The following is a 17,590-nucleotide window of genomic DNA, read 5'->3' on the forward strand; positions in this document are numbered from 1 at the left end:
GATACAAACTGGAAAATGGAACTGGTATCATCTAATCACTTTAGGTTCTTGAACAGTAGTTGAGAAAAATCTTTTCTTGTGGCATTATGTAGATCACATTCTTGATGGCTAAATTAATTACTGTGCTCTTCAGCCTTGACAGTAATGAAAAATTCTGGCAGATATAGTTCTTTCAAGTAATTTAAGTGTTTTGATACACATTTTCAATTAAAAAGTAGACACTTGGCACTCCACTTTTGATTATCCAAGCATTTATATCCTTACTGTTGTTAGCATTATCAGTCTTACCTTAAAATTTATATAAATGTTGGAATTCCAATAACTGCATGTCACAGTTTTAAGTTGGATTATACACTTTATCACAGTGGCAGACTTGGATATAGATATATTTTAATTTTAGATTTAAACATGTTTTAGTTGTCTGTCACATATTACCTATTTTTATTTTTTGTGTGTTTGATTATAATAAACCTCTGTATATCTTGCATAAGATAAATGGTTTTTCTAAAATTTTGAGACTTACAGCTTTCAACCTTTGCAGTATTAGTGTACCTGTGAAGTTATGCTATAAAAGGTTAGAGAAGTCAACATTTTCAATAAGCTGTCTTGGCAAATTGCAATTCATTCTGAAGAGAGATTCCGACATCTTTATACTAGGCATAATAAATGAATTGTTTTATAAAAAGCCTTTTTATGGAAATTAATTCTGATGTTCTCAAGATTTTTCATGTTTAACTTTTTTATTAAACTTCATCAAATAATATGTACTGTTGTTGTATTTTAGGAAATTCCCTTAACAGTCGCAATTGAATAGGCTTTTAAAGAGAGAAAACTGGACAGTGGTAACCACTTGCTGAGCATGTATTTGGGTGCTCTATAAGATAAATCCATCCAGTAATCAGCCCCTACTCTGCTTTTCATTCTGTCATAAGAGATAGATTGATTTATCTTAGAGTTCATGGTTTTTAAGTGCCACTTCCAACTTCTGGAGACCTTGAGTGGTTAACTTGTTTATTGTTTACAACCCAGCATATTCCAAATCAAACTTTTTCCATCTTTATTCTACTAGATTTACAACCAATCATAGTGACGATACCAGTTCCATTTTGCCTCCAATTCAGTTGATTATATACTTTTTTTCTATTTATTTCTCATTTTATTATTGATATCTGGAATAATCAGCAGCTCTTTTCTCATTTATTTTCTCATATTTTTATTCCAGGATTTGCCTCTGAAGCAGGGAGTGTCTGCATTAAAAATGACCTGTAGTTCTCTGCTTCATAGGTTAGAAACTTATTTTAATATTTTGTGGCTAAGCACAGTCCCACTTTTCAAATTCTATAATGAATTATTTAATTGGCATTGAATGTGGACCACAGCATTTATTTCATATTGGGGTTTTCTTTATTACTTTAACTGATTAAAATTCAACAGAACATCCAGCTCAGGCAATAAAAGCTTTATTCTTGCTTTACAACTTAAAACATTAAATTAAAATTTAAAAATCTATACTATAACACAAGTAAAATAATGCTATTTGGGCATTTAAAAATTGCTTTTCTTAGGCTTTGTCTTGCTTGAAGCATTTATATTCTAAAACTTAACCAAATTCCAACTATTCATTTTGGGGAAAAACAATCAGTTCACAAATCACATATTCAATGGGACTGCTAGCCAGCATAGGTAAAAACATGTATAGTGTATTTACTCTTGAATTGTACACTGCAGATGCTTCTTCAGCTCCCTCCTCTTCCTCCATGGGCGGTGCTTGCAGCTCCTTTACCACCTCTTCCAGCCCTACCATTTATTCTACCTCAGTCACCGACAGCAAGGCTATGCAAGTGGAGGGCTGCTCCTCAGCCGTGGGGGTAAGTAACAGAGGGGTAAGTGAAAAGCAGTTAACCAGTAACACAGTTCAGCAGCATCCATCAACACCGAAGAGACACACAGTCTTGTACATCTCACCACCACCTGAAGACTTGCTGGATAACAGTCGGATGTCCTGCCAGGATGAGGGGTGTGGATTGGAATCAGAGCAGAGCTGCAGTATGTGGATGGAGGATTCCCCCTCCAACTTCAGTAACATGAGCACCAGTTCCTACAATGATAACACTGAGGTACCTCGTAAATCACGAAAACGAAATCCAAAGCAGAGACCGGGGATCAAACGACGAGATTGTGAAGAATCTAATATGGATATATTTGATGCGGACAGTGCCAAAGCACCGCACTATGTGCTTTCTCAGCTTACCACGGACAACAAAGGCAACTCAAAAGCTGGAAATGGGTTGGTATTCATGCTTTTTTAAAGTTCTAGCACTATTATGCAAAACAAAAACATAAATCACTCCCAACTTTTCTTAATTGCTTAACTTAAGCTTGCATATAAAAATGCTAATTTTATCATTGAAATCCTTGAAAATTTTAATATTACCAAGTTTTACTAGAGAAAAATATCAATAGATTATAGCAGTAGGTTTATAGTTACGTAGTACAAAATGAAAATAATCTGTTTTGAAATAGCTTTTAAATTTTAAATGGATTTATTATTTTTAAAAGGAGTTAAAAGTATTTTTACTGATTAGACATAGCTAAAAATGTGATGATTACATAAAACAATTCAAAATATTCACTAAGAGCTGAATTGTGTTCTCATTCACATTGTATCCCCACAGGGTTCACTATTAATATTTTTTAGAAGATTTTGGACTTTAGTATTCTTTTTATCAGATGGAGACAAGAAAAAAATACATTTTTAAAAAATATTTATTTATTTGAAAGTCAAGTTACAAAGAGAGAGACAGAGATGGAGGCAGAGACAGAGAGGTCTTCATCCATTGATTGACTCACATTGTCCACAGTGGCCAAGGCTGGGCTACACTGAAGCCAGTAAGCTTCTTCTGGATCTCCCACATGGGTTGCAGGGGCCCAGACACTTAGGCCTAATTTTGCTTTTCTCAGAGAGCTAGATTTGGAAGTAGAACAGCCAGGACACGAACTGGTACCCATATGGGATGCTGGTTTCAGAAGTGGTATCTTTACCTGCTATACCACAAGCCAGCCTTGAAAAAACTAAATTGGTTTAATTTTCACAATTTAAGTTAACATATTTAAAATTTTTTTCATTTGATACATTGTGCCAATACAGGATTTTTTAAAAAAATCATTAACTTTTTTTTCCCTGTGATTTTGAGTTACTTTTTTGGAAGGTGATAGAAAGGATCACGGTGTATGAGTTTTCTTCCATCTCTTTCAGTTCACACTACTCTAAGTGTATTTCAGTCGCTCTGTTGAGGGACATTCATTGCTATGATGCAGACTAGTATGATTTCTTTTTTACTTTTAATTTGTTTAGTACTTCAATTGTAATATTTAATTGCTAGCCTTTTAAAATTAAGATTTTCTTATAGTATATTCAACATTGTCTGATAAAATATAACTTGCTAGATTTTGAGAATTACTTTTTTGGGGAGCAGAGTATGATCGTTTAGATGACATCAGCTTCTCCTACCATAACAGGTGTCACAAGAAGAGGTTGAGAAGCTTTAGGTTGGTTTACTGTAGGTTGATGACGTCAGATTTTTAAAAAACATTTTTAATATAAGGTGAACAAATTTTCTACATTTCATATATATAGATTTAGGAGCATAAATCTCTTGCCAAAATCTGCAATTTTTTAAAGATTTATTTATTTATTTATTTTAAAGAGTTACAAAGAGAAAGAAAGAAACAAAGAGAAGAGAGAGAGAGAGAGATAAGCCATCTGCTGGTTCACTCCCCAGATGGCCACAATGACCAGGGCTGGGCCAGGCCAAAGCCAGGAGCTTCTTCCAGGTCTCCCACATGGGTGGCAGGGACCCAAGCACTTGGGCAATCTTCTGCTGCTTTTCCCAGGCCATTAGCAGGGAGCTGGATTGGAAGTGAACCAGCCAGGACTTGAACTGACATCCATATGGGATGCCGGTGCTGCAGGCAGCAGTTCAACCCACTGAGCCACAGTGTTGACTTTGGTTTTTTTGTTTTTTGTTTTTTTTTAATTAAAAGTCTGATTACATATAGAGAATATCTTTTACATATTAAACATCTTTAAAAATTCCCTTAATACATTTAAAAGTAATATCTATCACTTAAATAATGCTTATTCTGTACTATAGTCTTACACTTTTGTTTAAAACTCTGCTGAGGTGATAACATTTTAAAAATGCACATTTAAGCACTTTTCAGTTTTAAAAAGTCAAGATTAATAGATTACCTGAAAGAAAACAAGATGTAGCTTTTTTCTAAAATGCTGCCATCTAATAAAGTCAAGAATTCTAGAATGTAACACTTACAGAACTACTACAAATAAAAATAAGGCTGTGAAACATAATACCACAGATCACTTTAGTAATTATAAGGTTCATGAATGTCATTAAATATGTGTGTATGTTTATTTGGGCTTCAATAGAGAAAGTCTTTTATAAAGAGGGAGATTTTCATATTTGTACCAAAATAGATGTTAAAGGTCCAAATCAGCAGCAAAAAAAATTTTGATTGAGAGATCGTCAACAAAATGATTTGCAGTTGCTATTAAAGAGATGTCTTGACCTACATCTTTTCTGCTTCTGCTTTTGTGTGATAGATATATCTTAGAAAATGATTTGAGGTTACCCAGGGAAAGTATAATGACATTGGTCAAGACAGAATCTTTCATGAAATAATTCATGGAGCAGAAACTCCATCAAGCAGCAGAAGAAATGTCCAGCTTCTTAGGTAATGGAAAAATATTTGACACCAGTATATGGAAATGATGAAAAAGTTGAAAATTTTAATTTATCAGAATTTTTATTGAAAAAAAGATGAGATCATATGTAATATGTAGAAAAATAGGATTTGAAAACAATTTTCAGAGCATTTCAAGCTAAAAGCCTTAATATTCTTCAACAATGCAAAAGATGTTAAAAACATGAGAGATCAGGTATGTGAAGATAGCCTTAGTTGTTGTGCCATAAATTTGCAGTTTCTAAAGTGTTAACTATTTAGAACATGTATTTTCAAATATGTTTTATACAGCAGTTTATTGATCTTTGAGCTACCACAAAGGAATCTTGGTAACCTGTGGATGGAAATAGTATTTTTATACAACAAATTGTTAAGGTGTTTAAGAAAACAACCTGGTTGATTGAATCTTCTGAGAATCAGTAGCCCCATGTCCCTTCTAGATTTTCTTGGAGGATATGATCTTATGTGGATATGAAACCTATTTTAGGAATTTTGTATTTTTGTGACATAGACAACCAGGATTGTGCAGCACAAGGAAATTAGAATGTCATTTTTAAAAAAATATTGTATTTATTTATTTTCAGGTAGAGTTACAGATAGTGAGAGGGAGAGACAGATAGACAGGTCTTCCATCCACTGGTTCACTCCACAAATGGTTGCAATGGCTGGAGCTAGGCCGATCAGAAGCCAGGAGCCAGGAGCCTCCTTGGGGTCTCCCACATGGGTGCAGGGGCCTAAGCACTTGTACCATCTTCCACTGTTTTCCCAGGCCATAGCAGAGAGCTGGATCAGAAGAGGAGTAACCAGAACTAGAACTGGCACCCATATGGGATGCCGGAACCTCAGGAGGAGGATTAACCTGCTGCACCACAGTGCCAGCCCCAGAATGTCCTTTAAGACATGAATTAAGTGTACCGTGATAGTATATTTTCCTTTTTAGTTGTCATTAGAAGTAAAATCCCATATAACTCTTACTGTTTTAAATATAAAATCCCTTATACTAATAGTTTCCTGGTTTTTCTTAAGCCATCATACCTTAAAAATTTGTAATTTGAATGACTACTTTTTGAATGAGTTGATGTTTTCATGTTTTAACATGCCTATACATTTAAGTATGTATATATCCTGTTGTTACATTTAAATGTAGACAATAAAGATATTTTAAGGACTTTTAAAGTGTCATTTCACAAACTGTTTAATTATACATGAAATTTTTCTTTAGGCCATAATATATATACTTTGTCAGTACACTCAGTTGTCTTTATCCCAAGTGAAGTATTTTGTTCTACTGGAATGGTAAAACTTATTATCACTTATTTTCCCTCATAAATTATTAGTTTGATGAGCATAATTATACATCAAATTTTCTTTATATTTCATCTCAAAAGCTTTTCCTTTTTATTATAAAATTAATGAGTATGAGTTATAAATACTTGAAAAAATATTAGAAAATGAATAGCCCATAATCCAGTCACTCAGTACAACTGCTGTTAACATTTTGTTTTGTTTTCTTTTAGTCTCTTTGTATGTATATTTAGAAAATGTTTTCCATAGTTTCAATAAATGAGGATGTTTTTTAATCAAGATGTGTATAAAACAGTATTACTATTTAATTTAATGTGTAAAGAACTATGTACTGTTCAGAACAAATGTTTTAATTTCCACCCAGAATAATGAAAAGAAAAACAGGGTTTATTGCGCATTATTCCAGCTCAAACTTCATTATTTTGTTCATAGAATTTATTCTTCCAGGACCTTTTAGATTACACAGGTTATCTTTGATTTAGTTATGTCAAACTTATATAATTGTGTTCCTTCTTCAGTTAGGATCTAGTCTTTATCATCCTAATATTATAGAGGCTCCATATTTGTTCAGTTTTCCTTTCTTTGTTTTTTGCTTCTTCCTGGTTGCCTTTATCAACAGATATGTCTTCAGCTTCTGTTACATGTTAGGAACTCTGCAAGATCTAAGAAATATGAAAGTAATTAAATGTAGTCCTTGAACTGAGAACTTTTCATTTTATCTGGTCAGTCTTTGCACTGCTGTGCCATTTCCATCCCTTCTTCCCTCCATTCTTCTTCTCCTTTCCTAACCAGAGGGTTCAACTCAGTCCTCATTTCTGTGGAGGGAGGGTACTGCCTTTCCTTTCTTTGTTCTTGATTGAAATAGCAACTTGATTACACTTGGAGGGGTAAACATTAGAGCCAGGTTTAGACTGCTTAATTCATCAATTTGTAGTTTTAATTTTTCTCCTGGTACCTGGTTGCTTTTGAAGATTTTGTTCACAGATCTAGGTCCTGGAACCTCTTTATGAATTGAAACTTCAGACTGGGACAGTCACAGAGGAAGTGTTATAGGTCCTGACTCTATATAAAAATGTACATGTATAATTTTAAATCTACGTCATGTTGCTGAAAAGAAAATATAACCAACAATATTGCCTCCTACTTATTTCCATCACATATCTTCAGTGCTTCAACTATTTTACAGATTAAATGTGCCAACCTAAAGTCCTAACTACCATTTGGGATATTGTTTTTCTTTGAACATATATTCCACATAACAAATATATTGTAAACAAATTAGAAGCACAATTTCAAAACTAAATTAGGGGCTAGCACTGTGGTGCAGCGAATTAAGCCTCCACTTACAGTGTCAGCATCCCATGTGGGTGCCAGTTTGAGTCCCAGCTGCTCCACTTTGGATCCAGCTCCCTGCTGGTGCACCTGAGAAAGCAGCAGAGTAGCTTGGGCTACTGAACCCATGTGGGAGACCCAGATGAAGCTCCTGGCTCTGGCTTCAGCCTGGCCCAGCCCTGGCCATTGTGGCCATTTGTGGAGTGAACCAGTAGATGGAAGATCTTTCTCTCTCTGCCTCTCTCTCTGTGTAATTCTGCCTTTCAAATAAATAAAATCTTTAAAAAAAAGAAAAATAAGTTAAGGGGCAGGCATTTGGTACAACAGTTAAGATGTTGTTTGGGTCTCCCACATCCCACATCAGAGTGCCTCATTTGCTTCCCAGCCCCACTTCCAATTCCGTCTTCCTGGCATTGCATCCTGTGAGACAGCAGGTGATGCCCTAAGTGTTTAAATCCCTACCACCCATGTGGAAGACTTGGGTTGAGTTTTTAGACTGGTTTTTGGCCTTGCCCATCTTTGGCATTTGACCAGTGAGCCACTGGGTAGAAGATAGCTCTCTGTCTCTGTCTCTGTCTCTCTCTCCCTCTCCCTCTCTCCCTGTATCTCTGCCTTTCATATATTAATTAACTAGTTAATGTAAAAATACTTATGTACATTAGATTGTCAGTGCTGTTAAGCCCAGATTATAAAATATTTTTTAAAAGCTTTTATTATTTAACAAATTACAAATAAAGATGCTCATAAAAAACACACTTCTGGGAATGATTGTTTACAGTAAAGCTGATGTCCCAATAAAAATTGGATTATTGATTTTTTGGTATGATTTTCTGTTTGATTTATTAAATAAAGATCTATAGGAACGTAGTTTTTTCTCTTAAGGCCTTTTTTTAAAATTATTTTTACTACTGTTTCTTTTGCTTTGTGAGTCTTATTAGAAAATAATAATAAGTAATCAGAGATAAATTTACAGTTATATGTATATATGTATACAATTTTAAAATTTTATTTTGACCAAACTGTGATGTGAAAGATTAGCGTGGCATTAGCTATTCTTTCCCATTATTCCCAGTTTATTCATCACAGTCTTCCTCCTAGCCTCCAGCCATTCATAAGCATTCTCTTTCCTGTCCAGCTTTATTTTTGACATCATATGGTTCAATTTTGTTAGAAAAGTTTTAATGATACTTTGCTTTTGGAATGTGTTTTCCTTTAGATTGTATTTTATTTTGTCAGTAAACCATGCAGTTGTTTTTAATGTTGTTTGCTGGTATGTTTCTTCCTTTATCTTAGATGATTTTTATAGAAAATTTGTTTCAGTATTTCCTTCATCTTGTGTTTTGATTTCTCAGAACATTGGAAAACCAAAAAGGAACTGGAGTAAAGAAAAGCCCTATGTTGTGTGGACAGTATCCTGTCAAAAGTGAGGGAAAGGAGCTGAAGATAGTTGTACAACCCGAGACCCAACACCGAGCTCGGTACCTGACTGAGGGCAGCCGTGGCTCAGTAAAAGATAGAACGCAGCAAGGTTTTCCAACAGTAAAGGTATTTATTTTATATTTAGTAATATAAAGGATTTTTCCCCAGTTTTAGTAATTATTTTGTTTTTAACCACATCAAAAACTGTGTAAAACAGAGGTAAAATTATTAGCTTATAACAAAATATAAAACAGAAAGTTGACTGTAAGTCAGATATTGTTACATTACGTTTGAATTTGAGTTTAAACGAGATGAAAGAATAGAATATACTCTGAAAAGTATCTGCAAGTCACAAATTACCTTTCTTTATATTTGAGATTAGAATTTAAGAAAAAATTTTAAAATGAACTAAAAAATACTCATGTAATAGAAATTATTAGGGAGTTGGAAAATAAGGTTTTAGAGGTGGCTAAGGTAATCAGGACTCTTCAGCTCAGAAAAGAATTGGCTAATGCATTGTAACTTAATTCTTAGTTTAAGAAATAGGATCTCGGCCGGTGCCGTGGCTCAATAGGCTAATCCTCCGCCTGCGGTGCCAGCACACCGGGTTCTAGTCCCGGTCGGGGTGCCGGATTCTGTCCCGGTTGCCCCTCTTCCAGGCCAGCTCTCTGCTATGGCCCGGGAAGGCAGTGGAGGATGGCCCAAGTGCTTGGGCCCTGCAGCCCATGGGAGACCAGGAGAAGCACCTGGCTCCTGCCTACCGATCAGCGCAGTGCACCGGCCGCAGCGGCCATTGGAGGGTGAACCAATGGCAAAAAGGAAGACCTTTCTCTCTGTCTCTCTCTCTCTCACTGTCCACTCTGCCTGTCAAAAAAAAAAAAAAGAAGAAATAGGATCGAGTCATTCTTTTCAAATCTTATTATAAAGAATATTTTCCTTTGAAGATAAGACAAAAAATGTGGGTAGGTGATATTTAACAAGTGTCTCTACTTGTAAAATACTAAAGGAGAAATTTTTTTTTTTTTGGCTAGTCAGATGGTAGATTCATATTAAATATAGTAATATGTGTAAATGTGTTGAACAGTATTTCAATATTGTGGTATAGTTTAATTGTTTTATTTTATACTTGATTGAAATTCTGGTTGAAACTTGGGATGAAGAAATTAGCTTATGACCATTTACAAAATTAACAGTCACATGTACAGTGTCATTCTATCTTGGGTTTTTAAAAATGTTTTTTAAAAAGAGATTATTTTATTTTATTTGAAAGTCACAATTACAGAGAGAGAGAGAGAGACAGAGACAGACCCGTCTTCCATTAACTGATTTACTCCCCAAATGGCCACAATGATGGGGGCTGGGCCAGCCAAAGCTGGGAGTCAGGAGCTTCTTCTAGGTCTCTCACATAGATGGCAGGGACCCAAGCACTTAGGCCATCTCTTGCTGCTCTCCCAGGTCATTAATAGGGAGCTGGATTAGAAGTGGAGTAGCCAGGACACAAACTGATGCTCATATGGGATACTGGTGTTACAGGTGGCGACTTTACCTACTATGCCCCAAGGCCAACCTAACAATGTCATTGTTACCTCCCACCCAGCTCATCCCCAGTCCCTTACACTAAAGGGAAGTAACAAGCAAGAGAGAAGTTTAAGTTGTATTTTGTGTAAATATTTATCTAGCCAGGCATTTTGGTAGTTTGGTCAGTATTTTTAACCAAATTGCCCTTACTAATCTGGTTAGATGTATTGTTAAATTAATATCTTGACTATGATCATGAACAAATTGAGTGATCTTAAAAGTGTATTCATTCATTCAACAACTATTACAATCCTGTATGGGCCAGGCACTGTTTAGCTGTTGCTAACAATTTGAGTAGTTTGTTTATTTGACTTATATCATTTCAAGATATAACAGCTGTGCTGGAATAGAAAAGATATGTGAAATTTTCTATATATTTATTTATTTATTTGAAAGAGTTACAGAGATAGAGGCAGATAGAGAGAGAGAGAGAGAGAGAGAGAGAGAGAGAGAGAGAGATCTTCCATCCACTGGTTCATTCCTCAGATGGCCACAACAGCCAGCGCTGGGTTAGGCCAAAGCGAGGAGTTTCATCCAGGTCTCCCACGTGGGTGCAGGGGCCCAAGTACTTGGGTTATCTTCCACTGCTTTTCCTAGGCCATTAACAGGGAACTGGATCAGAAGTGGAGCAACTGGGACAAAACTGGCACCAATATGGGATACTGGCATCGCAAGTGGTGGCTTTAACTGCTATGACACAATGCTGGTCCCTGCCAAGTAATTTTTTTTTTTTTTTTAATTTGACAGGTAGAGTCATAGACAGTGAGAGAGACAGAGAGAGAGGTCTTCCTTCCGCTGGTTCACTCCCCAAATGGCTGCCATGGCCGGCACAGTGCTGATCCAAAGCCAGGAGCTAGGTGCTTCCTCCTGGTCTCCTACGTGGGTGCAGGGGCCCAAGAACCTGGGCTGTCCTCCACTGCCCTCCCGGGCCACAGCAGAGAGCTGAACTGGAAGAGGAGCAACCGGGACTAGAACCCGGTGCCTATATGGGATGCCGGTGCTGCAGGCGGAGGATTAACCAAGTGAGACATGGCGCCGGCCCCCTCTGCCGAATAATTCTTTAAAAAATATGTATTTATTTATTTATTTGAAATGCATGGCTACAGAGAGAGAGGAAGAGACAGAGATCTTCCATCTCTCAGTGATCATCTAGCGTTTCAGATGACAGCTTTACCTACTGTGCCACAGTGCATGCCCAAAGATATATGAGCTTTTGGGGGCCTGTGTTGTAGCAATGCCTGCCGCACTGGTATGCTACGTGGGCACTGGTTCAAGTCCTCACTGCTCCACTTACAATTCAGCTCCCTGCTAATGTGCCTGGGAAAAGCAGCAGAGGATGGCCTGAGTGTTTGGGCCCCTTCACCCATGTGGGAGACCCAGATGAAGCTCCTCCTCCTGGCTTCAACCCAGCCCAGCCACTGCTGTTGAGGCCATTTGAGGAGTGAACCAGAAGATGGAAAACCTCTCTCTTTCTCTCCCCCCCATCCATCCATCCCTCTGTCTGTCTTTTCCTCTCTCCCTCTGTAACTATGCCTTTTGAATAAATAAATCTTAGGCCAGCGCCGCGGCTCAATAGGCTAATCCTCTGCCTAGCGGTGCCGGCACACCAGGTTCTAGTCCCGGTCGGGGCGCCGGATTCTGTCCCGGTTGCCCCTCTTCCAGGCCAGCTCTCTGCTGTGGCCCGGGAGTTCAGTGGAGGATGGCCCAAGTGCTTAGGCCCTGCACCCGCATGGGAGACCAGGAGAAGTACTTGGCTCCTGCCTTCGGATCAGCACGGTGCGCTGGCCGCGGCGGCCATTGGAGGGTGAACCAACGGCAAAGGAAGACCTTTCTCTCTGTCTCTCTCTCTCACTGTCCACTCTGCCTGTCAAAAAAAAAATTTAATAAATCTTAAAAAAGTGTGAATTTTTAAAAATAGTTTTTATATTTTATATAAGTTACTTTGTGTTCTCTGCAATGTTTATTAGCTTTAGTGTTTAACTATAAGCCTTGCCAAGACAGTATTGGAAATTTTTCTTCTAGAATATTGTTTTAAATACTTATTCTTTAGCATATGAATTATAATTTAGTTATGAAGTTTTGCTGGAAACCTGTAATGCTGATTTGAACTAGCAGTTTTTCTAACCATGTTTTGGCCAAGGAACTCATATTTAATGTATAGTCTACTCTATGAAAATAAGCTTCTTTTCCTTATTATTCATAGAGGTGCACTTCAGGTACCTTTCTGTATCAGTTAGCTATAGTAAGGTGAAGATTGACTATATATACTTTCATTTGGTGTTGAAAGTGATAACAGTAACACAGTTCAGTAAATTTTTCTGTTAGCCATAGGAGGTAGATTTTGAGTAACCCACAGGAGGAACTGTATATTCATTCTCCTGAGTGTATAAATAAATTATAAATGATAATTTATCATCTGAAATCTAAAATTTTAATTAAAATTTGGTTGCTATAAAATTAAAATTGGTTTTCTACAGAAAATTAGCCAACTCTTCTTTTTGAAAATGTATTACTTTTTTTCTTGAAGATTTAATTCTTTAATAAGTTAAAAATATAGGAGTTTGTCTTTAATATTTGATTTTACAATTAGCTTTTTTAAAATGCTAATTAATATTTCTTTACTATGTATTGTCTGGTTACAGCTGGAAGGCCATAATGAACCAGTAGTGTTGCAAGTTTTTGTAGGCAATGACTCTGGTCGAGTGAAACCACATGGATTTTATCAGGCCTGCAGGGTAACTGGACGAAACACAACTCCCTGCAAAGAAGTGGACATTGAAGGCACTACTGTTATAGAAGTTGGCCTTGACCCTAGCAACAACATGACACTGGCGTAAGTACTTCAGTAAGAATTTTTTCATTACACATTATAGTGTTGTGGTAGGCAGGAAAACTTTTCAGTCTCAAGTGTATGAATGAAGATTTTGAATATTTTATTTAAAACATTAATATTACAGGTTTTAAGAAGATTACTACAGAATTATAATGTGTTAAATGAAACTCTCATGCCCTTTTCTAAAGAATTCTAGTGGTGAATGCAGAAAAATGAGAGCCAGATGGAAGGAACACTGGCTTCTTGAGAAATTATGAGTGCTTTTTTACTGAAATTTATAATGTTAAGATTGAAAATAAAAATTATAGTTTGATTTGCTGTCCTAAACTGTGTACCCTTGATGTTTGCTTTAGAAACTAAGAGAAACTTTGAAGTGCCTTGTCCCATCTTGATGTGAAGAGCTTATTGTTGGTCTGAATTAGTCCCCTATTTTTATTGTCTGGTGTTTGAAGAAATTATATCTTGAAATTGTAATTTTCATCATAACAGCAGCAAATATATTAGTATGGGGTAGACCATGTATTAATTATTTCTGGTGGGTGCTGTTAAAGACTTTCTACTTGATTTTTGTTTTCCTTTTGAAAGCCATGTTGAATAGACTGATAAAAGGTTAATTAGAAAAGGGAAATTTTGAGAAATATTTAGAAAACATTCATCTTTTTAATTTAACTTTTGAAAATTATAAAAATAGATGTACAATAGGGAGAAAAGGGAGTTACTCATTTTGAAAATAGTAATTATTCCTTATGAGAAAGTTAAAAACAGAGTAATAAAAACTAAAAACATAACTTTTAATATCTGACTTCCCAGAAAAAGCTACTACTTTAAAGTTTATGTTTCTAGCCTATTTTGGATAAAATTAACATAATACTGTATCCATTTTTTGTAACCTGATTTTCACTTACCATATCATGAATGTTTTCTCTTATCATTAAATGTTATTTTATAACATACTTTTCAGTGGCTTTGTAGTAGTCCATCCTTATAGGGACATATACTAATTTTTTAAAAGGTAAAATCCATTCCTTCTATAACTGAATTAGCTGTAGAAATAAAGAATATAGAAATAAAAATAATTTTTTAAGAAAAAAACAAAGTCACTCATAAGCTATTTCTTCCATTATTATTATAAATGAAAACTTGTCAGGATTAGAAACTTAGTATGTTTACCCTTTTATACTTTTTGAATTTGGAATCTTATGGCCAAATTACATATTCAAAGAATTAATAGATAAGTGTATTTAAAATAAATGTTGCACTGTTTATATTAAAAGGTCAGTTAATTTTTTTTTCTCTATTAGGGTGGACTGTGTAGGAATTTTAAAATTGAGGAATGCTGATGTTGAAGCCAGAATAGGAATTGCTGGTTCCAAGAAAAAAAGTACTCGTGCCAGATTGGTTTTTCGAGTTAATATCATGAGGAAAGATGGCTCCACTCTGACACTGCAAACACCCTCCTCTCCAATTTTGTGTAGTAAGTAAGAAAATATGGAGATATTAAATATATGGAATTTTATTCATTTTCTTTTAATATTTTGGATATCTAAATTTTAAGTGTTTAACATACTCCAGCTGGTGATTATAAAAAATTAGAAATAATTTAAGAATTTTAGTCAAATTTTTAGACTAAACCTAGTAATTGTAATAAAATTCAAAATACAGCATTTTGTAGTTTATGTAGTAAATGTAAAGCCAAAGGGTTACCCGCACATTTTCACTGTTTGGTAAATTGCTGTTTTGTGTGAGAACATAAGGATAAGGTAAGTAGAACTTTGTGACAATGAAGTTCTGTTTACAAATTATAGTATTGTAGTATAGTGTTTGGAAGTGGGAAATGGAATTCTTATCACTAAACTTCTCATAGAAAATGACATATGGTTCTTTAAATTCTGTCAGGTTGTATCAATCTCATTACTCTCATGGTTACTACCAAGTGATAAATAAAGAAATTTACCCTTTATCTGTCTTAAAAAGATATATATATATACTTAAAAAGATTTTCCCTATGGGTTATTTTCTTTGCCAGTGCTTTTTTATAATTTGTGAATGCTAAAGAGCAAAAGAGAACTGTTGTATTTGAGTTTCTGTTGGGTTGCTGTAGTTATTATGCTATTCCTTGAACAGTTATAGAGCCTTTGTTATTTATTTATTGCATAATGTTGTCAAATTATTCATCCTTTGTAAATAGTATTTTTCTCTTTATTTTATTTTTTATTAGAAATTATTATACCTTGGCCGGCGCCGCGGCTCAATAGGTTAATCCTTTGCCTGCGGCACCGGCACCCTGGGTTCTAGTCCTGGTCGGGGCGCCAGATCCTGTCCCGGTTGCCCCTCTTCCAGTCCAGCTCTCTGCTGTGGCCCGGGAGTGCAGTGGAGGATGGCCCAAGTACTTGTGCGCCTGTACCCCATGGGAGACCAGGAGAAGCACCTGGCTCCTGGCTTCAGATCAGCATGGTGCGCCGGCCACAGCGGCCATTGGAGGGTGAACCAACAGAAAAGGAAGACTTTTCTGTCTGTCTGTCTCTCTTACTGTCCACTCTGTCAAAAAAAAAAAAGAAAGAAAAGAAAAGAAAAGAAAAAAAAATTATTATACCTATTCTTGTGCTTAGTAAGCACCCTGATCATAAAAACAAAGTATACCTATAAATATCTTTGATTTCAGGAGAGTTTAACTGGATTTCTCTTTTTTTTTTTTTTTTTTTTTTTTTTTTGACAGGCAGAGTGGACAGTGAGAGAGAGAGACAGAGAGAAAGGTCTTCCTTTTGCCGTTGGTTCACCCTCCAATGGCCGCCGCGGTAGCGCGCTGCGGCCGGCGCACCGCGCTGTTCCGATGGCAGGAGCCAGGTGCTTCTCCTGGTCTCCCATGGGGTGCAGGGACCAAGGACTTGGGCCATCCTCCACTGCACTCCCTAGCCACAGCAGAGAGCTGGCCTGGAAGAGGGGCAACCGGGACAGGATCGGTGCCCCGACCGGGACTAGAACTCGGTGTGCCGGCGCCGCAAGGCGGAGGATTAGCCTAGTGAGCCGCGGCGCCGGCCGGATTTCTCTATTTTTCATTATAATAAAAAAAAATTGTTTTCAACCTTAGCATTTCCTTAGAGTGTTTTCTAGGTGATATTTACTTATAAGTAGGTTCTTTTAAAGTTTTTGCAAATTCTATGTCCATTCTGTCATATTCAGATGGACAAGAATAATTAATCTAGAGATGGCTTATTGAGTTATGAAACTTTTCTAATTAGAGTGATCCAATTCTGAATTTGCTGTAATTCACTTTGTACCCCTTGAATATTGGTAGAATAGAATTCCAGTGGGGCAGATGCAGTTTTTCTTTTACATGGCTTGAGCATGACCACAGCCACTCTGAAAACCAGAGCCAGGAGGTATAGATAGTTCAGATCATCCTGTGTTGTCAGGGACTGGGAAATGGTTACCAGCTTTAATCATTTGTTCCTTCCTTCATTAGTTTGTTTGTTTCTTCCTTTCTTATTTTGTTAAAGTATGAATATATCCAGCTAAAAATAGTATTTAATACAAAAGAAAGTGTGATTTTTCTGAAATTTTTCATCTGTGATTTTAATCACTTATTATTTATCATTATTATTAATTATAATATTCGTCCACATTGTAGACAAATACATCTCTCCATGAAACTGTCTGGAGTAGATGTGATAACCATAGGAATCAGTAGCATATAAGTGGAAAACATAATGTAGCTGGTAATAAAAGTTATAATGTTTTGAACTCTATATACCTGGAATTTTATTAACTACTTTAAAAACATTAGTCATTTAACTTTCACTGTCACTTTATATAAATTTCAATCTACAGTTGATGAAACTGAAAGTTAAATAGAATAAATAACTTATTCAAGATTACATAGCTAGTAAATGGCAAGACCAGGATTCAAACAAAGCATCTGCTTTTAGCCACTAGGCTCTCTTGTCACTACAGCCATTTAAATTGCAGTATTGAAATCAAGCTTGAACAATTTGCTTCATCCTAGCCATGGCCTCTGGGTGGGTACAACTATGATAACAGTATGAAATTATTGTTTAGCAAACTGTTTCTTCTACCTGGGAGATTTATGTTCTGTAATTTAGACTTTCTGTGACTTACAAAGTAGAGTCAGCTTATATTAGGAGGTTTTACTGATTACCTGTGTTGTCCCTTCCATTTCCTTTTGTAGATGCTATTTATTCTGGAGATGTAAAACATATATATATATATATATATATATATACACACACACACACACAAATTTCTTTTAATTTATTTATTTTATTTTTTTTTATTTTTTGACCGGCAGAGTGGATAGTGAGAGAGAGAGACAGAGAGAAAGGTCTTCCTTTTTGCCGTTGGTTC

General features: G+C 36.0%; 1 protein-coding gene across 8 annotated transcripts in view; it reads left to right on the top strand.

The window, feature by feature from the left end:
• The window catches only part of NFAT5 (nuclear factor of activated T cells 5), a 161,693-nt gene that overhangs the window by 95,972 nt on the left and 48,131 nt on the right, over window positions 1-17,590 (top strand). For 4 of the 8 annotated variants that reach the window (XM_062177899.1, XM_062177900.1, XM_062177902.1 and 1 more), the window contains 4 exons: window positions 1,729-2,287; window positions 8,751-8,943; window positions 13,038-13,228; window positions 14,530-14,702. In XM_062177899.1, the coding sequence (XP_062033883.1) occupies window positions 1,729-2,287; window positions 8,751-8,943; window positions 13,038-13,228; window positions 14,530-14,702 (1,116 nt within the window). Of the gene's footprint in view, window positions 1-1,222; window positions 1,285-1,728; window positions 2,288-8,750; window positions 8,944-13,037; window positions 13,229-14,529; window positions 14,703-17,590 lie in introns of all 8 variants that reach the window. The other 4 variants (XM_062177905.1, XM_062177907.1, XM_062177904.1 and 1 more) reach the window with 3 other exon arrangements.

Source organism: Lepus europaeus, chromosome 19, assembly GCF_033115175.1.
Source record: "Lepus europaeus isolate LE1 chromosome 19, mLepTim1.pri, whole genome shotgun sequence".
Lineage (NCBI taxonomy): Eukaryota > Metazoa > Chordata > Mammalia > Lagomorpha > Leporidae > Lepus > Lepus europaeus.